The sequence below is a fragment of the Sipha flava genome, unplaced genomic scaffold (assembly GCF_003268045.1).
Source record: "Sipha flava isolate LNK unplaced genomic scaffold, YSA_version1 324_pilon_pilon, whole genome shotgun sequence".
Taxonomy (NCBI): Eukaryota; Metazoa; Arthropoda; class Insecta; order Hemiptera; family Aphididae; genus Sipha; species Sipha flava.
Genome location: NW_020273009.1, coordinates 364596 through 391638, shown reverse-complemented (window position 1 = coordinate 391638; position 27043 = coordinate 364596). Strand labels below are relative to the sequence as shown.

The 27043-nt window shown below is 35.4% G+C and overlaps 2 protein-coding genes across 4 annotated transcripts in view; one reads left to right on the top strand and one right to left on the bottom strand.

The window, feature by feature from the left end:
• The window catches only part of LOC112686802, a 252933-nt gene extending 230736 nt beyond the window's left edge, over nucleotides 1–22197 (top strand). For 2 of the 3 annotated variants that reach the window (XM_025559240.1, XM_025559241.1), the window contains exons 4-11: nucleotides 2579–2668; nucleotides 3756–3914; nucleotides 9211–9390; nucleotides 9922–10057; nucleotides 10296–10494; nucleotides 12213–14007; nucleotides 16437–16767; nucleotides 20300–22195. In XM_025559240.1, coding sequence (XP_025415025.1) covers nucleotides 2579–2668; nucleotides 3756–3914; nucleotides 9211–9390; nucleotides 9922–10057; nucleotides 10296–10494; nucleotides 12213–14007; nucleotides 16437–16767; nucleotides 20300–20703 — 3294 coding nt within the window. In that variant the 3' untranslated portion in view covers nucleotides 20704–22195. Of the gene's footprint in view, nucleotides 1–2578; nucleotides 2669–3755; nucleotides 3915–9210; nucleotides 9391–9921; nucleotides 10058–10295; nucleotides 10495–12212; nucleotides 14008–16436; nucleotides 16768–20299 lie in introns of all 3 variants that reach the window. The other variant, XM_025559239.1, reaches the window with a different exon arrangement.
• A 1980-nt stretch (nucleotides 22198–24177) lies between these two features.
• Nucleotides 24178–24633, bottom strand: LOC112686808. Its single transcript, XM_025559253.1, has 2 exons — nucleotides 24403–24633; nucleotides 24178–24306 (listed from the first exon to the last, which is right to left on the bottom strand). Exons 1-2 carry the CDS (start codon nucleotides 24580–24582, stop codon nucleotides 24178–24180), a joined length of 309 nt encoding a protein of 102 aa, XP_025415038.1. The 5' UTR covers nucleotides 24583–24633.
• Nucleotides 24634–27043: the final 2410 nt, after the last annotated feature.

Genomic DNA, 27043 nt, shown 5'->3' with positions numbered 1-27043 from the left:
AATCAGGAGTGCTACATTTGAACTCAGGGGTGCTATAAACCTTATTAAGTTCCCCTAGTTGCGCCTTATGGTACAGTCCTCGTGTACGTATTTCGGTCTTCCCATCGAACGAAAGTTTGATCAGTCTTCCGATTTGACGCGTACGGCAGCAACATGTATACAACTGGCAGCGGGATGTTTATTTACTTTTACGCTCATACGTGTATCACACAATATTATTAAAGTACGATCTCGGTCGTGTCTCGTCGAATAAGCATAATGTATAGCCAAAGGTATTCGGCTCGGAGCTGGGTAGTGTAACCATTCGTAGAAATCACGCAAACATGTAATAAAATAACGACACAGTAATCATAAGATATTACAATGTATATTTGTGTACATGTATACATCGCTGGGGTTAAAGTCGATCAACATAAAGAAACAAAAAATAATATATCATGATGATTAATGTGTTGATTTTAGTCCCAGAAGATTATAGTCTATCGCGTTTTAAACTATTATTTACGGGCGTTTTTATATATTATACTGAATTACCCGACCTCGCCCGGGAGATATTATTCTATTTTAGATAAGAGCCAAAAATTACAATTGCAATGAAAAAATCAGATTTATTTCGGAAAAAAGCTGAATCGTTAAAAATAATATCTTCGTATTATATATTTATACTGTGTACCGTATTAATTATCATAGCTGCGTAGAAGATTATTATAATCAATACATATTAAGCGAAATTAAATATTTCTTAGGTAACTATAAAATTGAAATAAATTACATGTCTGGCCCGGAGCTCTTTTTCGACACATAAAAATTTGATTTTCAGAAACATCTTCTAGTTCACTTATAAAAAGTGTTAAGTATATTCCCCCAAATTTTCAAAAAATTGGGTATTTTAGTTTTGACTGTACACCGATCAGTATTTGAATTTTATACACATAGAAGATTTTACTATTCGCAGCTCGCTCGCAGATAATTTATTTGCGTCCTTTTCGGCTTGGAACCCATAATATACATGTGGCTTAAGGGTCAAAAAAGGCCAAGTTCGCTTTAATATAATGAAGGATTAAACGAGGGTTTTCAATATGAATTCCTATTCCAGATTAAGTACTCGAATGCTTGCAATAAAAATGGTTACAGACGAGTTCGAATGTTAGTTTTTAAAAATGATATTTTTTTTGATACGGTTTTGGTATTCAATGTTGTCCTATCTATTTATATTTGTTGATTACCGATAATTTTCTATATATATATATATATAATCCATATCGACGGCTAAATTCAAATTTCTATCAATTTGTATCGAATACATATTTCATGGTCTCCTTACAACTTTTTATCGTCGAACTGAGATTTTATTCCACCCGATCCCCCGCGATGCACTGAAAAAAAGTATTCGTACTTGTGCGGTATTATATCCAGAGAAAATTGATCGCGTCTGGGCGGTTTCATCGCGGTTATATTAGACGTCAATTCGCTATTTCTAGGGATCGAAGCATTTGCATGGCAATACGTCCAGAAGACCCGCGAAGCTGTATAGATTTATTTCGGTTTTGTGAAGGGGTTGGCACGGCGGTGAGTAGAGGTCTTTACCAGGCCGTAAACTCTACACGCGTGAATGTGAAAGTAAATATGCGCACGTGTGCGTGTGGATGGATGCGTATTTGCATGTGGTGGTCTTGCGGATGAAGAATAGAAATACAGCGGATTCGGGGCGTTAAGACACCGAGAGAGAAAAATGTCGGGGAGGTAACACGCGCGCGCGTATCAATTTATTTATTTATTCGGCCGGGGAGCCTCGCGGCTTACAAGATTAATGATGTTTTTCCAACGGCTCCGACTTTTTACTCTCCGCGAATCGTCCGGGAGACGACGGGTCGCCGCCAGGTGACTATAAATCTTCCGCAGTCGTATTTCACCGCGTGCACACGGGAGCGTCTATCCGCAGACGCGCATGCCCGTCAACCATAGCTGATGCTGCGAGTGAACGCGCGTGCAACACAATAATCGTATGATTCAGTGGCGGATCCACGGAGGGGGAAGGGTTAAATCCTCCTCCAAATCAGGAAAAATGTATATTAAAAATCAATAATTTTATGAACTAAGAAAAATATTTTTTTTTTTTTTTTAAAGTATGAGGGAAAGTATATAATTTGTATTTTTATTCATACAAGAAATGATTAGTCTTAGATTTAAATGAATGTATTATATTTAATTACTATTATCTTAATTCATTGTCAATCACTGACTGCAATGTTATAAAAAATATCCCAAGGGAAAACATTTTTCAAACCCCCTCCCCCTCAAAAGAAAATTCTGGATCCGCCGCTGGTGTAATTGTATTATATTTTGTGTAATTATTATGTTTATTTCACGTGCGTGTGTCAGTCCGACCATCTTAAACGCGTGCCACGAAATCCAATCGTTAACGCCGCATTCGCCTCGGGGATAACACCCCTGCGTATGCGATTTCGCATTATTATGCTAATCAACGGTGTTAGCACACGATACGTGCATGCACGCGCGCCGGGTGCGTCCGTATCGATAACGCGGTCGCTAATTGTTCGTTTTGTTTTCGTTTCAGAACCAAATACTGCAGCTGCAGAACGCGATCACCAAACTCAAAATCGAAAACGAAACGTTGAAGAAACAGATCAACACACTCGAGGCCACGGTAACGATATACAAGCGATAAGGCTTTTAGTAATATGATCTCCCGTACCCTAATACTACTTATCCACTGTTAATAATATCGAAGTTTATTCTTTGAAATACCAGCTTCGGTGGCGGCCCAGTGTCAGTAGAGAGCAACAGAAACAGTTCAGAGAAATAATAATATGAACTATTGTGATTTTTCGAGTTTATCGACCGAAAAAATATCACGAGATATTTCCGAGGGACTTTGACGATGACCGCGGTCACCCAAATACAGCCCGCGTGATATGTGCAATGGTCGTAAAATAAAACGAAAATTGAAGCACATTCATTTTCATTGCAAGTAGTCATGTTTGTCCGTCAACCTTTATGTAATCCGTTCAGTTTATAACGGAGCATTCACTCCGGACACAGACATCTGAGAAAATAATATCATCGTATACCGTATTGATTTGTTTCAACAACCTTTCAACCGACCAAACGTTTCATACACATCGATAATATTCAATTCTCATCAATGTATTGTAACACAATCAATATAAGATATCGATAATTTGAACTCCTGGGAGAGCAAAAGTAATCCGAGTTGACCTGTATCTATATAATATTCATCATAGGCTTCCCACGTTTTCATTGCGTAGTATGAATATGATAAGCTTATTACTAACAAATGTTCACGATAAAATTGTTATTTATACATACGTCGAGGTATAAATTCATCTGGGATCGTTCTCTTATTTATTTAAAAAGTGATTACTAAAATAGGGTGGTTATTTTTAAATAGAAAAAAAATATATTTTGTTTTCGATATTTATTGTGAAGGGATGGTAATTTAGTCGATCAACTATGACAAACAGTATACGAATAGATACTAATAGCGAAGACAAACAAAATCATAGTAATATATAGAAAAAAAGAATACATAAACGTAAAATCAACAAGAGTTGCGCCCTTTGGTCGGGAAAAATAGAACTTCAAAATGTTTTCCCTCGTGACTAACCCGATAAACACTGACGGGCCGCCACTGCAGCATTCTATAAACAAATACATTATTTACACCAGCTATTTGAGTTTGCTAAACTGTGTGTTTTGTTGTTCATTTTAAGGGTATCAGCCAAGTACAAAAAGCGTTGGTCGAACGGCTTCGGATATTGGAGCACGAGAAGAGTCGTATCGAACGCGAGGGTGAACAGCAACGCAAACAGTACGAGAAGTGTCTGGACGACGTGGCCAAACAGGTGGTCAAAGCGGTCTTGTCGCAAAAGGTATTACTACACTTTATTAACCCGTTGTCAAAAATGAGTCTATATCGTTTTTTAAAAAAAAGTAACTAATTTGTCACAATAGATCAAACTGCTATACTGTGTAGACCGTGTTATAGTTTTGATTTAAAAATATTGCACATTGCATGATGGTTATTATTTGAAAAATGAAAAGAAAAATATTGCAACACAATTGGAAGTAGAGGGCCTCGGTGGGCTATTGACTAGTAGGAGAGTTGTGTGATTAATTTTGTTTTGGAAATTGCCAATACGAACTATAATGCACGTTTACATTATCGTATTCGATTATTCGGATTGTAACGTTGTTCACAATCACTCGGAAGTAGAGACCGGTAGTAATTATTATCAAAATGACCAATTATCCGCTGTAAAGCTAATGGCATATCCGTCACAACAGACATTTACCGAAAAGCCGTAATAACCTATTGATTTTCAATCTTTACATAATATGCTGTTCGATGAATTTTACCACGTTATAACGTGGTATTCGGAACAAATCTATGACGGTATACTATAATTATAAGCATAATCAATGGTTGGGACTAAAAGGGCTATAGCATTCTCTAACGGGTCGTGTTTATATGTGTGTACCATATAAGTATACTAGAATTTGGTATTTAAGTATTTTTAAACTTTGATAGTAACTAAAATTTAGTTATTACATTTATTAACCGATGTTTGTCATTGGTACATAAACGTATTACGTTTAACGTGATTATCACTATCTTTTTTGTGATTATCATGAATATTATAGCGATTCTCGTCTAACACCATGATTTTATAATAACAATAGTTTTTATACCTTGTCATATCGCGGTTATGCTACCGAAACTAACCACTGTTAATTTATTATTATGATATTATAAATTAAATTTTTAATAAAAATTATTAAAATTATTTCAAAATTATGGAAATACATTTATAAGCTTGGTGGGAGACGGGGATAAATAACTCTCAAATCCTCTCTTACCGAACTTACCCAAAAAAACCTTTCTCGTTTAAAAATTCTGAATATGTTACTAATTATAAACTTAATAATCTGTAAAGTTTTTATTTTCGGACTAATGCAAATGTAATTTTCAATAAATATTAAAACTAAATCGAAAAAATGTACTCAAAATGAGAACTCATAGCCTGCATGTATTTTGCGTTGTACCTAACAGAGTTTTTCAAACTGATTAACAACTCGTATTTCACTTTTGAAGTACTAAAAGTAATACTGAAACGTATAGAATTTTGTTTATTTTAATTATAAGATTTCTACCGCAATGCCACCCCCCCCCCCAACAAAATCAGCATACAGCATACGTTTTAAGTTTCCTATTATATAATAAACTAGGGTACATTGTAATATTATCATCAAGCATCAAGTATCTCATATTTTCCCTCCATGTCTATCGATCCTTCATAAACATCACAATATCATTTCTATACTTCATATCTACATATTATATAATTCACAGCGTACGATTAATACAAAAATAAACTAAAACAAATAAACATATACGAGTATGTGTGCATGTGCGACCAACTGTTCCTCCGCGATTTATATTAAAGGTAAATGTTGCCGAGACGGTGACAGTAAGGATATCGGCTTAGCAAGTTTTTTTTTTATGTTAATTAAAAAATACATCTTCTTATAAAAATGTTTTCCAGCCTCGTTTAAAATAATAAAAATCACACCCATATTTAACAAAACGTTTTCCAACTTTTGCTCCTACAATAATATTTAGTACGATAACAACCGTTGGTCTTAATTATTTTTTACATTAGAAACAGACATGTTATTACTATTTCTTATATGTAGTTCTTACGTACGCCGTGCTACCTTGTTTTTAGTTTTTAATATACACTTATTTTATCCGGTTCGATTGTACACCAAGATGGTATGAATATTATAAGGTTACATCCGAGACGTGATAGAATTATTTCTGTGCACTTGGTTCGGAACTCATTGAGTATTTTTCCCCGTTACTGACGTTCTATTTCCGATTTCTTCGACTTTCCACCGCTCCCCAGGTGCTGCCTGCGAACAGTAATGCGCGTAAATAACTTTAACAACGTTATCGTTTACTTTTCGTCGACCAAACAGTCCCTGTTAACCGATAGATGAAACCATTTATACTTAACGAGACATTGATTCTTCTCACCCTTGATTCAGGTAAAGGTCTGAGAAAAGGTTATTGTTTTATTACGCGGTGCAAGTTATTTAAGACGCAGAACTTGAACGTCGTAAAATATGTGCACACATTATGTAATGTACAGCTATAAAAATTAAAACGAAACTGAAATTTATCATTCAAAAATCGTCGGAAGGAAAAAAAAAAGACAGCATTATATTCAAAGCGCACTGTAATGATATAACGAAAAACCGTGACGTAAAAATTAGTTAAATATCAAAAATATTATTTAATTTTAACTAAAACGTTCGGACACGTCTATTTTCACTTGTACAGAGTAGTACGGCGACATGGTTGACCGAAGAAAAAATTAATTTAAGAAAATGAATAACAATTTTAATTATATTTCTATTTATAGATAGGTATTAATAATACATACGGGTTAAGTTAGAAATTCAGTTTAATTTCGAAGAACTCCGTTGATTATTTGGATATTTTCGGTAATTTAGCAGCCATTAAAGTTATCATATTTCTGGGCATACACCGGCTTATTTTTTATTATTTGGTGGTTGAATAGGATATTTAATATACAAATATATTTATGTATACTAGAATATGTTATTGCATAGTACATTTTATTTTACAAATTAAACCTGCCGAAATTCCGCAATATGCTTCAACATTTTTTCAAATATATCTTCTTCTTCGTAGCGCTGCCTCCACATAAACTGTTTAAAATGCATAAAATATTTTAACGTGTAAAAATGCTACTAACAAGTAATAGTACGGCAGTTGGGTCGTTTGGTTACATATTTTCACACGTTAAAGCTTAATGCTTAGAAAGCAAGTATCAACATGTTATCTGCAGGTATATGCACGGAAGAATGGTGGCTAGATAACCGAAATTAAATAAATTAATAACCGATTATTTTTCAATTAATTACTGTACGGGTACATGGATATTTTATACACTCACATTTTTTTGTTGTATTGTATCATTATCAAACCGTTATTTTATATGCCCTCTTGTAAACAGTAACACAAAATATATTCACCTATCAATAACCAATAAAATAGAATTTGATTGAATTTACCTCTATTTCGGGATAACGAGTTTCAAAAGTACAAAAATATATGAGTACATGCATTGCATTTTTCTAAATAACCTATTCAAGGGAACAGCTGACTTACGTTTCAAGTGATGTCACGTGTTTCGTAGATTATCGCGTGTGATTACGAGGCGCCATCTTCTGTTAAAACTTTTAAATGGACGACTGATTTTCTCGCTCTTTTTACTTCCCTATTGTAATTGTTACACAAAAAACTATTTATTCTAAATGTTTTTAACACTATAAAATATTATTGTCAGTGTAGATAGTTGTATTTTAATATTGGAAATTATTGAATTAATTCAAAATAATCTATCATTTTATTTATCACACTTTTATTTGTTTCTTGTAGATTAACAGTGAGGAAAAATTCTAAAGACAAAACGATGTAGATGTGATAACACTAACCCATAATAAAGCTGAAAATTTTATATTTTCTTCTTGAAACATTAGACGAATATGATTTATCAATTGATTATAAATCAAATAATTTTTATATCAAATACCAATCAGATGCAATAATTATTTTTCGTATCCACTTGAATCTCATTCTAAGACCCCAATTATGTCTATTTTTATGCTTATCTTTCATACATCATAAATCCTCGTACAGTCGATGAAAATTTCCTTTAATACATAGATATGTAATAGCCTTACTCATAGGCGCAACTAGAGTTCAATTTCTGGGTGGGCTGAATTTTAATGATACCAGCAACCCGTGGGGGCTTCGTCCCCACACCCCCAATATTGATTATCAACACTAATATTTATATTTATATGAATTAGAAGTCCTTACGACCTTACCTATAGTCGTTAATAGTTTATTTCGAAGAAAAATGTTGTCACTTACCTAGTCACTTACTACTTACAGACTAGATACCTAAATAAACACTAATAAGAAGGATATACATTTATAATCAATGAAATATACAGTTCATAGCTATTAAATTTTTATTATAAAGCTTAGTTAAATTAACAATATTTTTCTATTTATTTTAGCAAACTTATTTACAATTTCATTTTCGTCTAATTTGTTGGTTACATCTCTCTTTATATTTAAAATAGATAAATTTGTAAATCGATCATGGGCCATAGAAGATCAAAGCCAATGTTTTGAGTAAACGACCTTTCACAGATGTCTAAATTTATAAGAATAGATAAAGTCACTTGTAAAAGTTTAGAAAGGTTTAGAAATATTTGTTTTTCGACTTCTTTGACATCATTTATATTGAAATCTTTTTTTTTTTACTATTTAAAGGTTAAGTGCTACTCTAATTTCTGCTTCTAAGCTACTTTTTGAAATATGTAGTAATTCCTACAGTTATAATTATTATAATTAATTTATTAATTAGTTACCATTAATCTCTTATACGATTAAAATTTATTTATATACATATTACCAAATTACCTTATAATAATCAACAAACTTCATTGAAGTATCTAATTTACAAAATGACCTACAACTGAACTGGCCATAGCCAAGCTTTCATCCGAAAACCTATATTTAAGTTTGAAAATAACACTGTCCATAATAAAAAAATATGTAAAAGTTTTCCAATAATTTTCTACATAATTTGCTTATGACGAATATGAATCATTTTCTGCCACCATGGTATTTGTTAATACATAGTCATGAAGGTTAATTGATTCTCTTCTGCGATGCTTTGATCCTATATTTTGTATGTATTATTTAGGTTAAAAAACATAAAACAAATTATCAAAATCACAAAATATATACACCAGTTAATGGAGTTTGTAACCACATGTCATTTTTTTCAGCAAATATTTTTATTTATTCCCATATTTTCTTAAATTCATCTTCAGGTCATAGAGTTTCAAATGTCGTAATTACACCAAAAATTACAGTTTTAGAAAAACCAAGAGTTGATGTTTTATTCTGTAGTGAAACTGAATGGGCTACGGACAAAACTGGGTGGGCTAAGCCCTCCCAAGCCCCCCCCCTTAGTTGCGTCTATGGCCTTACAGTTACATCTATTATTTTTTCTGGTACAAGTACTAATAACATATATTTTCTTTTGATTTTTTTAGAATTTACGGGAAGAGATATCTTCACTCCAACACCGGGTCAAAGAACTCGAGACCGGAAACTGCACGTTGTCCACGCTTCTGGTGCAGCGTTTGGGTCAGAAAATAAACTATTCGCCTACTACGATGCCAGTGGCTGAGAGTAGATCGGTAATGTTCGATATTCACCGATCACCGTCTATGGTGAGTATACCTGAATTATCGCAACTTGTACTCTGCACTAATCGATGGTTTTAATTTTATTCCTTGATTTTTTTTCGCTATCTATATGATAGTGCGATACTGATTTTCAACCGACTTAAGTACACAGTTAATTTTTATGAAAAATATCAAATTATTTCGTGATTTTTTTGTTACACAAATGTATTTTTCGCAAATTAATTTTGCGTAAAGCAGTGTTCATATTATTATTGTTCATAATAATATATATATATATGTACATAAGTGCATCATAAAGTTTTACTTAATACATATGCAGAGTAATACAATTATAATTTAGATAGATTATATTTTATATTATATTTTTACTATCAAAAAGGATCTGCGTTACCATTCTTATTTAAAAACAAATACGTAAATCTGAACAATACAGGACGATAACATTTTTGCTACGCGTACGATGAAATTACGAGTAGTTTCTCAATACGAAAATAGTTGTTGCGTTTTGGTATAAACCATTAATAATAATTTTTATAAACATATTTTTTCACTTAGAAAATGGCCATCGAGCGACCGGCAAGTTGCGATCTAACCAAAGGATCGAAAAGACTAAAAAATGACGGTTGGCAGACGGCAGTCTCATACCACAGACCACAATCGTTAAATTTGGAAATATGTTGTTCGCACGACGGTAATTATTGTTTTGAAAACGTTCTATATAGTAACGGATGTAGTTAGTAAAGTTCTTGTCGCTCGTAGTGACATTTTAGGGAAAGAGAGAGAAATAGAGATACAGAGACAAAAAATTGTCTATTCATATTAATAATCCAGTCTAATATTATTATTATAGTTTTATCAATTCACGCTATCTGACATTGATTTAAATACAAAGATTAATGTTTATGTGTTCTGTTTATTTTACTGCGCAGCCGAAGAGTCAACGAAAAGCGATCGAGTGCTGGGAGACGAGACGCCCGAGAGTGGTAACCGAGACGAAGGGTACTCAACCATGTCCAGCGACGTACAGGGAACCTGTACCGAACCACCATCTGCCAAAGGATTGGAAGACGTGAAGGAGGCCAACGAGAACGAATCGAACGCTCTCATAGAATCTTCGCCATGTTCCAGGTACAAATATATGTATAATATAAGTTTTTTGATCAGAAAACCCTTGCTCTCTAAATGTTTGATTTTTTTTTTTTACACATTTAATAATATGTTCGTTACAAGCATTTGAACTATTCGTGGAGCTACAGTTTATCGTGAAAATGAAACAAGATTCTCATATATTAAAGTAGATTTTACGTACAAGGTGTATTCACTAAATACACAGATTAAAATCCTGATTATTTATTCTAGTTTAGATTTTGTTTTTTCTGACTGTTTTAGTATGTAGAATGCAAAGAAATAAACAATAACTAGGTTTTCGTCATCATTAGATTTGATGGTATGTAAAAAATAAACCTCTCCGATAAACGTTGAATTTAATATAATAATTCGCAATTACTGCGATATAAGATAACCGTCTCCGAGTCAGATATTATACGGGGGTCTTGAATATCGTACTTACAAGAAAATCTCTAATTATCGTGGTAATTAAATACGCAATGCGCATAGTAATTAGCGATTTCGATTTAATGCCGTGTTGGCGAAATTAGAAACGCGTAATCCAATTAATATATTTCTCGTTATTAAACCGAAAAACGGTTAGCCGAGTCATTTACGAACCGTTTAAGGTGATATTATTAATGATGGAATAAAAACACATTTGAGTGCATTAGGTAATGTTATATAATTATTTTCGTCATTAATCAAATACTCGACGTAAGAAAACAACGAGATTTTTCCAAACGTGACTCTCTCTCCTCTTTAGCTTCTATATTGGTCGACAAAAATATTAATTATAATAAGTATAATAATACACAGTAACATTTTCGTGTGTCACTGAACCGGAAACGAAAAAGCTTTATGGGGGTATAACGACTAGTCAAATCCGTTTTCAGCTTGTCGTATATGATGAGTACCATACATAAGAGACATTTTGGAAACCGAGAAGACGATCACCATGACATAATAAGACGCTGCCGAATACATTCGGTATTAATAATAATAATTAGTGTTTAAAATTAATTTATTACCGACCAATTTTTATGTCGAACAATCCATTTTGAACAAACAGATTAAACCGTTATACTATAAGCATAAATATTTGAATACAGAATACATTCACCGTGGTTTTTTATAAATAATTATAACAATACTTATCTGCGCTTAAACTTTTTACAGTATTAAAAAAATGAAATTATATTTATTGATGCGCATTTAAAAATAAACATTAAAAAATATATTTATCAAAAACAAGAAGTTTCTAAATGATTATAAATAACAAAATGAAAACGTATACGTGTTAATTATATGGTTATCTATCATGGTTCTGATTATATATATTAAAACGATATTGTAGGAAATCATACTGTATCATGTGACGGATACCACATTAGGTTATACTCTTTGATTCCTCAGTGCTTCCTCGATATTCTTCCGTCACAGGTGGTAACCGTCTCTTTCCAGTTGGTCTCATCCATATGATTGAAATATAATTATCACTAGGTTTAACGGTAATTGTTAAATTCTAATTGAATTTCATATATCGTAATTGAGAAAATATTAAAAACGCATAGGTACATTGATGAATGGCGATCACTCGTTATATTAAAAATTGTTAGTATTATTAAAGAAATAACTAAAAATGAACACGATTGCCCGACTCAGACAGTTAGTTAACATTTACCACGTTTTTCACCGTAAAATGCACGTAGAATTATACATATGAACGTTTTTTGCAGGGTGTCGAACAGCAAGGACACGGACGTGATATTCATGCCGCTCAGCCTGTCGTTCAGCTTCATCAACCCACGACACAGCTACCCGCCACTGCATTGCTTGTCCTCGGTGCCGGTGCAGCACATCATGCGTAGCTACTCGGATTCACACCTGTTTCTGAAGCTGACCGCGGCCACGGGGGCCACGAGTGCGGCTGGCGGCGGTGGTGGCTGCTGCGGCGAGGATGAGGACAGGACGTCCTGGTACAGCGGTGGTGAGCTTTGGGATATGGACTACGTGCAGCACTGGCTGCGGCTGGACGAGACCCGGACGGCCATACAGCAGCGGATGGAGTACGACGCGTCCGAGCTGGAGGACTGGACCATGGAGGACGCGGGCTCGAGCTGGAAGAGGATGTCATCCGCGTCGGCCGCGTCGACAGACGGCAAACAGCAGTCGCTACCGTGCATCGAGGAGGACGACGTGACCTCGTCAGCGACCGGCTGCGACGAGGAAATGGGCTCGACCAGAGACATGGCGTGGAACCATTATCGCCACCACCACCAACTCCACCATCAACACCACCACCTCCAGCACCATCAACATAGACCGGACACCTCACAGCACGGTGGTCAAAACCCATCGCCACATAACCAACACCACGTCCAGCACCAGCATCAGCACCACCTGCTCCAGCACCACCACCAACCGTTCCAGCACCAACAGCAGCCGCTGTACGCGTCCGGTTCGCCGGGCGGTGACTCGTGGTCGAGCGTGGACGAGTACGCAGCCGCCGAGACGCCGCCGTCCAAACGGTCGTCGGTAAGCTGCTCGGACAGCATCGAACTGCTGCCGCCGCCCGGACCGATTGTTGGAACCGACTTCACGCGCGACTTTTACCGGCTGGTGAAGTTCGAGAGCTCCAAGAGCCTAGCGTCCACGTCCTCGAGGAGCGTGACCGGCGGCGGCTGCGATCACCGGTGGCCACCGGCGGCCGAGGCGCAACAGGACCGGGAACAGGCATTGCAGAGCGTGTTGGACTTTATCGCGGAACAGCAGAAGTACTGTCTGTCCAGGCAGGCCGAGGACAAACGGGAGCCGACCGCGCAACCGGCGTCCCCCACGGCCGCCGGCTACGTTGGCGACGATGCTGCCGCCAGTGCCGATGACGTTGCACCGTGCTCACTATCGCCGCCGTCGCCTTCGCCACCTCCTCCGCCACCGCCGCCTTCGCAACAGCAACCGCAGCAGACGTGCGACTACAGCAACAGTTACAGCGACAACCTGCTCAACTCCAAGGATAGTGGTCTGTACGGAAGCGACGTGGAGATCGAGTGCTTGCCGGAGGACGGTTATGCGGATCGCGCGCGTTCTCCGGCCACGCACACGGCCACGTCCACGCCCCGGTCCACTCTGCTACGGACCGTGCCGGAGGAGGACGAACGCTGGTCGGCCAAATCCACGTCACCGCAGCCGCCGTCGTCGTCGTCGTCCCTCTCGCCGGGTGCTGGTTGCGGTTCGAGTAGTGTCTGCACGGCCGACACCGCGGTCATGGTCACCTGGACGGCCACGTCGTCCAGGGACCTGATCGACCAGCTAAACCGCATGGCCAGCGATCCCGTCGCGACCGACGACCCGTACGGTGACGACAACAGTGGTGTCCACGGTGACAGCGTATCCTCAGCCGTGGTCCCGCCGCACCATTCGTTGTCCGCTTCATCGTCATCTTCCGCCCTCCAAACCGACCTGGACGATGCTTGTTGCTGTCCCACCGGTTGGGTGCACGTCGAACGCGACATCGACTTTGCCGATCCAAAGGTAACCGGATTAAGCTTAACGTTTTCGGCGCGCTAATAAAAACAATAAACAATCGTAAAGCATTTTCAACCTTTAACTTTTTAAATCGATATCAATGACACCGAACCGTTGAATCTAAACATTTTGTTATTCCCTGCCGCATCCGTAATACTACCGAAATATTATTCAAAGCTTGTCGACAAATTTTACGTCAGCAACCGGTTCCGGCATGTACTGTTTTACGCGTCGAATAAATCCAAACTGTTTCTATGACCTCTCAAATAATATAATGACCGTTCATTGCTTTTACTTTCTATTCATAAATGGTCAATGTGCGGATATTGTCGAATTCTTAAAAGACTAATGTGCCAACCTTCAAAATATATCGACGTATACATATGTTTTGCATATTTAAAGCATTGAACATGTAATCATTCGATTTGAATATCAATTGTTTATGATTCGAAAATCATTTCTTAAATAATTACAATACTTAATTATCACATAGTTTTTATGTTACTGCAATCGTCAAACGGAATTAGTTAATTTTATTTTTCAACTCTTCATTGTCTCGCTGTGTGTTGTAGCGATTCTCTTCTGGCCCGTTATTTCTCATATAATAATAATATAACGTCTGGGCACTTGGTTCGAAGGCATAAAGAACAAAGATAGTTTTTTCCCCCGAGAAGTAGTCGACCGCAGTGCCTGTCACGCAATCGTTATAACTGTAGTCGTTAACCATTTCACGCGCACGACTTATCGTTTCACTTGGGAAAAAACAATTGTCGACAACTCTCGCGAGCGGCTTAACTACGCTGTAGTTGTTCCGTTGTTGCGCCGTGTACTTTCCGGTGCGTTTTTATATTCCTCAGGTTCCATCCGGCAAACACGTGCATGCGCAAATGGAAACGCTTAAAAGCTTCTGTCTTTTACTTATGCCACGACTCGAGTCGTCGATCGACGGAATTTCGGCACAGATCATTACATTTTTTACGATATCACGACGCGAGACCGTACTTTTCGCGAAGACCTACCGACGGCACTGTACACGAACCGGTATAACTCGGTGCGCAGTTCTCGGGCGAACCAAAAATACGATTTATCAGGTTAGGGATATGATCGATTTTTGACGGTCTCTAGTTACGCGTGTGGTACAATTGTATTATAACAAATGGTCCCTACGCCCGTACTCGCCGACAATAACGACGGTATCGTAAAGTGTACCGCTGTGATTTTCTTTTCTTTTCGAATCCTCTGCGATTCCGAGCGTAATTGGATTTACGACACGTTTCACGCATATCGGTGTTCATCCCTCGCGTATACTGACAACGTTACAAATCGTACATACATGTATAGGTATTTTAACTATCGGAACACCGCCGACTTCAATTCGATACTATTTATATAGTGCACAAATAACACGTATGCATATCTTATATTAAATCGTATCGTCCGTGTACGCTATAAAGTGATTTCGCATTGACCTCGATTCTGTCTAGTGTAAAATAATTATATACATATACATGTGTATACATTCCCACGTGGTATTTCTTGGACGGCGTACAAAGCTTAAACCGATTACAATAACAATGTAACACGCGTAATAGTTTAGAAACGACGAATGATCTCGGTTCGGATAATATAGTATGCACAACTATGCGTTCTGTAGGTTCGATATTTTTATCATTTATTTTTTTTTTTCATTCGGCTGGTGACGTTCTTATTAGAGATTTAACGACCGACGTTGCGATGATAAATATTAAAGTGTACGTAAAATATAACGTGGTCGTCAAAAAAAAAAAAAACCTTTTATTTTTCATCTTTTATGATTATTCTTATTACACGTGTGACCGTCCGTACGCGGTGTAAACGTGTCACAAAGAGCGTAAAAATTGTACTCGTAGAACGATATTACCATCTTATATCAATGTCGGAGATCGTAGCAACGGTTCAGTGTCGTGGCCGAGGTTCGAGCATGCTGGGACGAGACGACTAACATGTACACGACTTTTAAGGATAACTAAGCATCTCTATACATTTCTGTAGTCTGAAGTATAGATGTCGGATGAGGCATAAAATTTTTCTTTTGGATTTGGAATCGATACACCATTGGTTTCGATTCGCTAACATTTAGATAGCAATAGATAGCAATCGGTACTATCGTTCTGGTCGAAATCGTCAAGATGGACTCAATAAATAAAAAACACATACTCCTAATGATTCGAACATTACGTTTTCCATTGCTTCGCTCAAAATTCAAAACGAAAATATTCGGTTACCCGATAGTCGATTGTCTTCGCTCGCTCTTATACGGCCCGTCAAAACCAACTATGCGCTTTCTTAATGTTTTTTCATATTTTTTCAAATCCAATAAACTTATAAGTGTAAAGACTTACATTCGTCCTAGTATCCTTATCTTTTGTTACTGAAACGGCGTTTACCGTTCGCAGGAGAGAGCCAACCTGTTGGACGTGATGTTGGCGTCCAGCAGGAGTTCGTCGAGCAGCACGGCTGCGTCGGCGGGCGACGATGACACCAGCAGTTGCAGCAGCGGCAGCAGTGGCGCCAGTGGCGTGGGCTGCGGCCGCGGCAGCGACAGCGTCGGGGCCGGCATGGATGACATGACCGACGACAGTAGCGACGACGAGCGCGGACAGTTGGCCGAGGGCAGACGGACTTCCGCGGCCGCTGAGGCCATTGCGGGAGTTGGACCGGACGCGACCAATCAAGAGTCGTACAACCGTCTGCACAGGTTGCACCGGGTGCGCAGACAGAAAAAAGGTAAACACATTCGGTGTCCGGGCGGGGAACGCGCACGCGACGATAAACGACGGACCAGCGCAATAATTCGCGTAAAAATTAGTTCGCGCGAGTAAGGAATCGCGTTTAAATCGGAGTCGGATAGTATCAGCATGAGGAACTTTAAAAAAAAAAAATTGTTCAATTTTCCTGTTCAAAACGGGAAAACTTCTCCAAAACCAGTTAAACGAAAACGCTATTTCCTCGGTCTAATGTGCGTTTGAACGTCTCAGTCACAGGTACACCGGTAAGGCATGTCTGCCTGGCGTCCATAAAGCATACAGGCATATGTCGATGAAAAACTTTAGCAGACAATGAATTTATTTAAATTTTTTTCTTGTATTCAAAAACGTTGTTTTACCTAATATTTAACCACAATAGAGAAAAAAAAATACTGTATTTGCCGCACATTTTCAATTCGCGTTTATTGCAGGTAAAATGTGAAATTGTTTTTAAAATACTGATAATTCGTCGGATTTTCATCCAATCTCCCAACGCTGTGGTCTATGAATAACCGCGGTTATGATGGTCACACTAACAGTTAAGTACAATACAATAAAAACAGGATAAGTTATTTTGCTGTATTACGATCGTTGTAAACATTACCGTATTATTTATTGAGTTAGGTCTAGTGCAAGGGTGGCAAATAAGTGGTACACGTACCAAGGGTGGGACGCATGAGATTTAAAATGGCACTCGAAAAACTTTTACTTGTCCATATATATTTATAGATTTTTAAGTAAAATACAATAAATTGAATTATAAATTGCACATACTAATAATATATATTTCACAACCACGTATTGTTATCTTATATTTATTATTAAAAAATAATAATTTATATGTTGTAATATAGTGGGACACTAAATTACTAGAAGTGTGTATTCACTTCAACTAGAATTTTTATTCTAATAAACAACAATAATAATTTAATATTTTTTTTTTTTTCATTATTTCTATTTTTACATAACTTTCTATATTATAATTATTATTTTTTCATTTATATTTTTATATATTAATAAAAATAATTTTGACACGGCTAATTTTTTTTTTTTTTTTTTAATTATGTCATAGATTGGCACGTTAAAAATCCTATTTGCCATCCTTGGTCTAGTGTATCCAGAACCACTGAAAATGATAAAAAAAAAAGCTTCGCCAAATATGAATTATAGCGTTTTATATTTCCCTCGATAGGAATGTTATCGAATTTGGTTTTTATATCGCGATAAAATATTTTATATATCTTGCCGATTCTGTATTATAATTTTAAATGTCGAAATATTCTCTTAGAACCATTTATATTACTTGGCGTTGGTGTCTGAGACCCAAGGGACTCATCCCCTAAGGCCGAGAATATAAAAGGGTGCGCTAGGCCCGTCAACAATATTTATGCTTTTTATTGAAATTTGAATAATAAAACGTTTTAAAAATCTAGACTTTGCAAAATCCGGTCAAATTAGAAAGCTTTATGGAGATTAACTGCGTAGAATTAAACGAACGTCATTCAATAATTATCAAGCGATTACAGTTTTATGCCCGTGGTCGTATAATGGAATATTTCAATTTACAAATTAATTATTATTTTGAAAAGCTTTGGTATCTTTCAATTTTTAATTTTATTTTTATTGAAAAATCTCTATATACTTTTAAATATAGATATAGCATTGCATCATATACTAATTAAAACACCATTTAATACGAGACATAAATAATTTTGTTTTTATATACTACAAATTTACTTTAATTTAAAATAACTAATTATAAATAAATTATAAATAAAATAACTCGAAACGATTAATATTATGTAAAAATATAAATTTTATATTTTTACATACATTTCATAGTTATTTTGTAAAATTACGAACCAAATATTGGCAATGTGTAGAATAAGAATATCCGTTAATTTTTTTAATAATGGTATTGAACAACTATACCAAAGATAATTAATTTTATTAGTACAAAAATATATTTATTGGGAAATACTTTTACAGAATATATGCAATATATATGCAGAATATAAAAATTAATAATCTCAAATTTATGTAAGTACAAAGATTTTAGTTGCTTTTATTTAATTTTATTATTTATTTTAAATTTGGTTATTGTTGAGAAAAAATATATATATATTATTAGAAGTATTTCACTATTATGAAAAGATAAATTTTATAAATGAACAAGATAAATTAGTTTACTAATGTTATAAGCGACCAAAACATCATATTTTTTTAAGTAACCAATAGTCACGTAACGCTTTTTTTTTTTTTTGGTTTTCGATTTAGAATTAACAAAATCTTTTATTAATTGATGATATCGTTCACCAGTTGTTAAATTACACTGTTTTTCATATCGCATTGTCGCTTTAGTAGCTCAATATTGAAAAGGTGTTATACCACGTATGAAATTGTATGGAAAACTGAAAAGTGAAAATTACAAATAAAGAATTCAATATAAGTAATATTTTAATATAACTTCTGAGACAAAACTCAAATTTTAGATTTTAAAAAACTAAACCACGTTTTATGAAACACTACTAAGAGAACTGTTATCGGAATACCAAGCGTAGTATGCACTGGGTTCCTGTATAATACCCGCAGTGCATTCCCACTTGCTGCGTCCACGTACATTAAAACGAACGAGTGAAAATGAAAAACAATCATGTTATATGATGCACTGTACATATGTGTGCACGTGCGTTTCTGTCGAGTTTTATCACCACAAGAATTCTTCTCGTGGTCGGAGTGCGGTCGTGGCACATTGTCTACGGCATGCGTTTAAAAAGTACATTGATGAAAACGCTTTCGACGCGTAAAAAAAAAAAAAAAACGCGCGTTGTTTAAAAAACAACGATAACGTGTAAGATAAAAGTACGATAGCAAATTTTCCATGATGTTCGGTGACAGTTATTATACGACAACGGATTGTCGGCGGGCTTTGAAGTCCACGTTTCGGGTCTATATACTCGTATCTTTGAATAATTTTTTCCCGTCGTCTCCAGCATTGTACCGCGGTGCTGCAGTCAAACAGATTGTTGACTGGCGATAACGTGCCGAACGTGACGAAAATTTAAAAGCCTAATCGCATTGCGACGACATTTTTAACTTTATTAGTCCACATGACTATAACACTATTAGTTGAAATTTCAAAACATTTCCAATTTTCTATTTTTCATTAAGTTTCGATAGCCGTTAATCGATGTTTGTAGATTCATTAGTTGAAAATCTATTCATGCTTATAGAGGGAATATAGATTTTCCCGGGATCCGGTCGTCGTAGCGTCCTCATGCAGTATACCTTTGTCGCGGTTCGTCGTAGTCGATTTGTTTGTTTTAACAGTCTAGTGTGCGCCGGCTGAAATCCTTCTTTCGGATGTCCTGCAGATGAACCGGTGATCGGGTCCCATTCGCTACTACGTTGTACTCGTAGCAGGACATTTTTCCCGGCCGGTCCTGCAGGACCCGCGTGGGCAACACTAACAAGTAGTATATTTACTGATAGATGACTCGTGTGTTTTACAGCGTCCGCAGTCCGAGACGGTTTCGGCGTGCTCCGGTGCCCGACCACGGGTCTGCGTCAGTCGATCGTGGGCCGCAGCGACTTCTTCGTACGGTTTGGCGACAAGGAGCGTGAGGCCATCTCCAACTTCGACTTCCTGGACGAGCTTTCCACCACGTCACTGAGCACCGACTCTGGTGACCACACGCCTTCGCCGTCGTCCACCGCGGTGACAGCACCGACCACCAACCGCGGAAAATATTACTCATACACGTGTTCCTCGTCGGCCACCACCGCGGCCGCGGCAACGGTAGCGCCCGGCCGCCGGCCACCGCCGTGCTCGCTGCTGCCGTCCGACGGTCGCCGACAACGCCGCCGCCGTTATTCCGGCCTGTCGCTGAGCGATTCGTGCGGCGATTCGGACTGAACTTGCGTCGCCCGATCTGCGTCACTACCCATAATGCAGTGATACGATGTTCTTGTCACGATCTTCACGTCCGTCACGAGATATTCTTCCTCGGCGCTACACACGTTTATAAATTTTCGACATTACAATATTATTATTATTATGTTATTACCTATTCTTATTATTATTATTATTATTATTATTATTACTATTATTGTATTTATTGTTGTATGATGAAATAGTCGGTGCAAGTATATGAAGGTAAAGTCGTGTACGAATCATTGAAACTCTGTACCAAAAATCGAAATAGAATCGAAAAGCTTCTTCGTCATTGAACAACTGAGATAAAGAAATTAACAGTCAAAAAATTTACCATGCGAAAACTGGAAAAATACAATGCAAAAAGGGAAAACCGTTCCAGAAGACGTTATATTTTATCATGTGATCGGGATGGTTTTTTTTTTTTACTAACTTCGGACAAATACGTGTCAAGATATTTCCAACGGGTTTCTCTAGCCACTTGTATCATTATTTCAGTTTCGCTGCGACACCACGGTAGTCGTTACATTTTTTTTCGAAAAATGATTTCGAATTTCAATCATAAAAATGCGGGTTTTGGTATCCAAAATCCAAATTCTCGGATTTACGGATTTAAACGACCGAATTTTGAGTTCAATATCGCAGATTCCTGCGTTCTAATAAATATAAATTTGAAATTAAATCCTGATTTCGAATTTCAAGAATTCGGATTTTCGAACTCCGATAAATCCGAAATGTTTTCATCATTAATTGGTACACTCGTGCGGCAGGATGAAAATATGTAAACGTCCGTCGACCGAGCGCATAATACGCCTACTGCTATTGCAAAGGGATTATTTAGTGGCCGTAACGCTATACATATTTTTATATGAATGTATGTACCGTACTACCGTTATCGTAAAACGAAATTCGGTCGGGGGTAGAAGACTAAGGGTTGATATCGGGTTTAATTCATATCCGTTTGAGACGAATATGGTGGAGCTGTAATGTAAATAATCGTTGCGATATTCAGGTACGAGGTGTATCTGAAAATCGTGAGTATTAACTGAACAAGTGCATATTAATATTTATGTATACATATACAAATGTGTGCACGGAAAAATTTGTACTACCATCTTGCACGTATCCGAGTGCTTATTATAATTATAATATAATTGTGTGTTTATAATAATTATATTATATTGTCAGAGGCGAGCCGGTAAAATAATATGTATATTATTATTAAATCATAGTGCCGTATAATTGTTTCTAGACACCACTTACGTGTACCTTTGAGAGTGGAAAATACTGATAAGACATTCGGTTTTTTTTCCCTCCGTTCAGAAGTGTACGTCTATAAGTGCATTATTATGATATAAACGCAAAAATATTATTATAATTATTTTTATTATTATTATAATTTATAGTATTCGTATTATTATCGTATCGATGATGTATGTACGTATGAGTGTGCATGTATATACTTATTATACAATAAATATTATATATTTTTTCTTGTGTACAAAATAAACTATTCTTTTTGTTTGATCTACTCGTTGAACATTTTTTTTATGTGTATTTGTATATATATATATATATACAAATACAAATACAACACTACGGGTATAAATTTATAATTAACAATTAATATATTTAAACAATATAATAATAAATATAATATATTTATGCAATTTACAATTAACATTTGAACAAATGTAGAAAACGAGACCCAGTCATTTGCTGTTTTAACTGTTATAAAACCATCAGTTAATCTATCTTAACACATATGATTGAAATACCGGCATAAATCTAGTTTAGGGGCCAAGCGATTTTTTTAATTTTTTTTATAGAAACTCATGTATTTCATCGAGTCAAGAACGATGGTACAATCAAAATTTGCTGCTCTCGTTTAGTTTCGAAGTTATGGCCTTCCAAAGTTTTCGATTTTACGTTTATACGGATGCGCGCAACACTACTATAATGACGCGTGGAGGACCATTTTTGTTATTTTTCTGTACTTACGTATTCGGTATACCTTTTTTTTTTTTGATACGTATGTAGTTATGTAGTATGTACCCTGTGACCTACTTGAGGTGGTGTTGCATAGCAAGTCGGGGGATATTTTCAATTTGAATTCGCTCGGCGGAGCCAAGCGGGTGCGACACGAGCTTGCGGAGCAAGCGAGGGGAGTTTTGTGAAGTGAGCAAAGCGAACGGAACTGCGGAGCGAAGCAACGTTCAATGTTATAAACAAATTAATTATAACAATGTTATAAATCGGAACGGATTATAATTTAGTATAAAATTAAAAATATTTAAATATATATTTGTTTATTACTTAATAAATATTTATTTATAAATGTATAATATTTAGATATTTAAATTGAAAATAACATAGAATTATTAAATAATTAATTAAAAAATATAAAAAAATTAAAAATCTATTCTAAATCATCATAGTCTTCATGTGGGAAACAGTTAGAAACAACATATAGCTTGAAATTTTCAAATGTAAAGTGGCGGCGGTTCGGTCTTAACATTGCTTTGTAACAGCTGAATGACCTCTCCACATCAACGGATGTGACAGGTGCATATTTCATACACATTATTTCTTTTGGAGTGTATTCAATTTCTGAATAATTGTTATTTGGAGTTTTGTTTAATAGTATGTCTCTTATTGACATTACAGTATTAAAACCTGTGTTTTTTTCCAATACATTTTTTAATTTTGAATTGGTCAAAACTCCAATTTCTCCAGGAACCCGTTATAATTGCTTTATGGCATTATCAGCTATTTCTAAGCTCTCCGTTAATGGCATTTTAGAAGTTTCTAATTTTGAAATAGTATCAACCAAAAATCCAAAATTAGTCGAAATAAATGCTAAATTGTTTTGCAAATTTTTACTGTCTATGAGCTCAACAGTTTTTTTTATTGCCATTGCAGCTTCGGGATCTAAATTTAAGACTACGTTTCTAATCTTTTCAAAGTTATTTGAATAATATAATACAGCTGATAACCACGTACCCCATCGAGTTATAATAGGCTCGGGAGGTAGAATTAAATCCGGGTACAAATCTTTAAATGTATGTATACGACTTGGCGCTTTTAAAAATATTTTTTTTACGTTGGAAATCAACGAATCAACTTCTGAAAATTTAAATCTAATTGTTTCAGCTATACGATGAAAACCATGTACTAGACAAGTTAAATGTATTATTCTTGGATAAAATGTGTCCAACACTTTTCCCGCCTTACACATATACGGCGCGGCGTCCGTTAAAAGTAAAAGTACATTATTGTGTATTACACCATTCGGCCACAAAACACCCATTGCATTATTAAATAATTGACATATAGTTTTGTGGTTGCATTTATCTAATTCTTCACAGCACAATAAAAATGGTTTAGATGGTTCAGTGCTCAATTTTCCTACAATAACATTTGCGATATATCGACCGTCGGTGTCTGTTGTTTCATCTACTCCAACCCAAATAGGGCCATCTCCAATGATATTTTGAATTTTCGAAATAGTTTCTTCATACACCCCAATAACATAATTTTTTCTAAATGTACTCTCGTCGGGAATTTTATGGCCAGTATATTTTTCCATAAAATTTTTAAATGCAACATTTTTCAATTTAAAAAGAGGAATGTCTGAACGTATTAGTGCACGATACAAATCATCATTAAAAACTGACTTACTATTGGTAGATGCGGATGATGTAGAAATACAATTTTGTTGAAATATAAGCTTTCTGTCTTTATTGCCTCTATGTTTACTGGTATTGATGTGCTGAATAACTTGACCACGTTGGTCGATAGATACTGATTTATCACAAGACTGACAGTATAAAACTTGTCCATCACTCCTACAAGTTTCATTCGGAAATTCTTCCAAATAAATACTAACTTTTGACCTTTTTGTGCGAGCTACTTTGGGCATATTTAAATAGTTAACAATATTATATTATACAAACTACACACACCGACTCAATACAAAAAAAACGTGATCGAATAACGCTCATACGAATACTGATCGAAAAGTGAACGCATATACTCATATACTGAAATTACTACGTACTACTTAGATAACTAGATAAGATATCGAATCGTTGTCGTTTGATGTCAAAGGTGTACAGTGCAGAAACCTAATCGTATCGCAAAATACTAAAATAAAAATGGAAATTCTTCAATAATACAGAATACGTATATTTATTCGTAAAATAATTCATTCGAAAAAAATGTTATCTAAATAATCATCTAAATAAAATTGTATTCGAATAACGCCCAACTCTGGTTGATAGCAACTGACTATTCATTGAAGTGCGACCAGTAAGTACGATAGGGAAAATGTGATTGCCTCAAAAGCTTAAGCGTACAAAAACACACATTTTCAAAAAAAAATTACTCAAAAATGCAACTTTTGTTATTTTTATCGAGGTAACCACGATATTTTAAAAAATCAACAGTTTTCCGGTTTTTTTTTTTGGTAGAACTTCCGTAATAAAAAAGAGCGGCAATTTTTTCAAACAGATTCAAATTCAGTGCCTTATAACACACATTTTGGGGAAAAAAAAATTGAAAACGAGCTTGGCCCCTAAACTAGATTTGTTCCGAAATACCACTCGTTCATTCAATCGATCACTCACTTACTGAGATCAACGAACAGCCCAAACTTCCATACCGATTCGATTAAAAATTTTTGCGGAAATTGTCTATTACTTTGTATAGAAGCAGTAAGAAATAGTTTTTCGAAATCACATTTTTATGCGTCGTAAAACTGTTGTGTTCCTTGATGGATGTTGACAATTTTTGGTCGTCTAGGAAATATTTTATTTTGTTTTACATGTCGATTTTAATAACTAACGATCGAGATGAATATAAATTAATGCAGTTTAAATAAATAAGGGAGAAAATCGTTAGAATATAGGTTCGATGTTTTCGCGCATTGTCCATTCTACATTTTTTTTTTTGCACACCGAAATGTGATTTCCTTAATATCAAATAATAAAACATCTCTCCCAGCCGGTACCGGACAACTCGGCAGTATACTTATAAAAATTATAAAAATGTTGTTCTTGTACACGGAATAATATCTCCAACACTAATAGTCGGGTACTGTTTTCGTTCGTCCCTAATTTCATTAGCCACAAAAGTGTTTGTACCGATTCAAAACTGATTTTCGTAAAAGCTTGTTAGGTACTACAAAATTATTTTTTATCGCAATAAATGTAACCCGTGTTATTATTCTTATACCGCCGTACATATATTATTTTTGCACAATTGGTAATTTTAGTAAATTATTACATTCGCCGGTTATTGACGTTAATCCCCAGTTCAGTTGGAGAATGAGCTTCGATACATTTATGTCGGTGTGAACAATCGGTGATAAGTGGTACTCAACAAAGCTTCGTTAGTTAAAAATATCATGACCGAAAGTAGATAGATCTATTATATATATTATTTATGTATTATTATTATATATTTTTTTTTTTTTTTTTTTTGTGAAAATGACATGTATAAATTATGCTAGTCAATTCTGATTTGATAATTTTTATTTAATTTTAAATAAAAAAAGTACTCGAATGTTTGAACCAGGTATAGAATATGGTATATTGTAAAATAAATATACAAGAGCACAAATTTCCCCATGTAAAAAAAAATGTATAGACCTACATGAAACCATAGAAAAAAATTAAAGATTGGAAAATAACTTTATAGTCGCAGGATAAGGAATAAGTTGGTAATCAAGATTTTAATCGATGTAACTCCAAAAAATGTGCTTGCAATGCAACAAAAATATTGTGCAGTTCAAAATATTAATATTATGGTAACCAAAACTGTAAAAATAAATAATTTTTGATATTCACCTATTTTATTTATTTAAATTAACCTAATCTTTCATTAAATTAAGTACCTAAAATAAAAAATGAAACACTCACCAACAATAAATCCTTTTTAAATAGTACTTATAGTAAAAAAAAAAAAACCCAATGTATTATTTGAAATTTATCATCAATTACCACCAGTCTTGGTAAATGACTTCAATGGCCGGATAAATATGTATATTTGAGTTTAAATGTGGGTTTTTTTTTTACAATAATTAACTACAAAATCGAATCATTTTGATAAATGACGTCATTTACCAATATTCATTTTTCACCATAACATATAGATATACAGTATGTAAATAAATTGGAAAGTCAGTAATTATTAACCGTAATATAATGCAGATATTAAAGTTCCGTTTTTTTTTTTTATCATAATATGTGACTTATAGCCCATCTTTTTGAATGAATGAGAGCATTTTATATTTTCAAAAAACACAGCAAATTATAAAATT

What these genes read in the sequence shown, in the direction of transcription:
- LOC112686808 (XM_025559253.1), bottom strand. Translation starts at nt 24,582, where the DNA reads ATGAAACTTGTAGGAGTGATGGACAAGTTTTATACTGTCAGTCTTGTG. An exon ending in ATCATCCGCATCTACCAATA is followed by an intron (nt 24,307 to 24,402) that starts GTAAGTCAGTTT and finishes AAAATTTTATGG; the next exon opens with AAAAATATACTGGCCATAAA.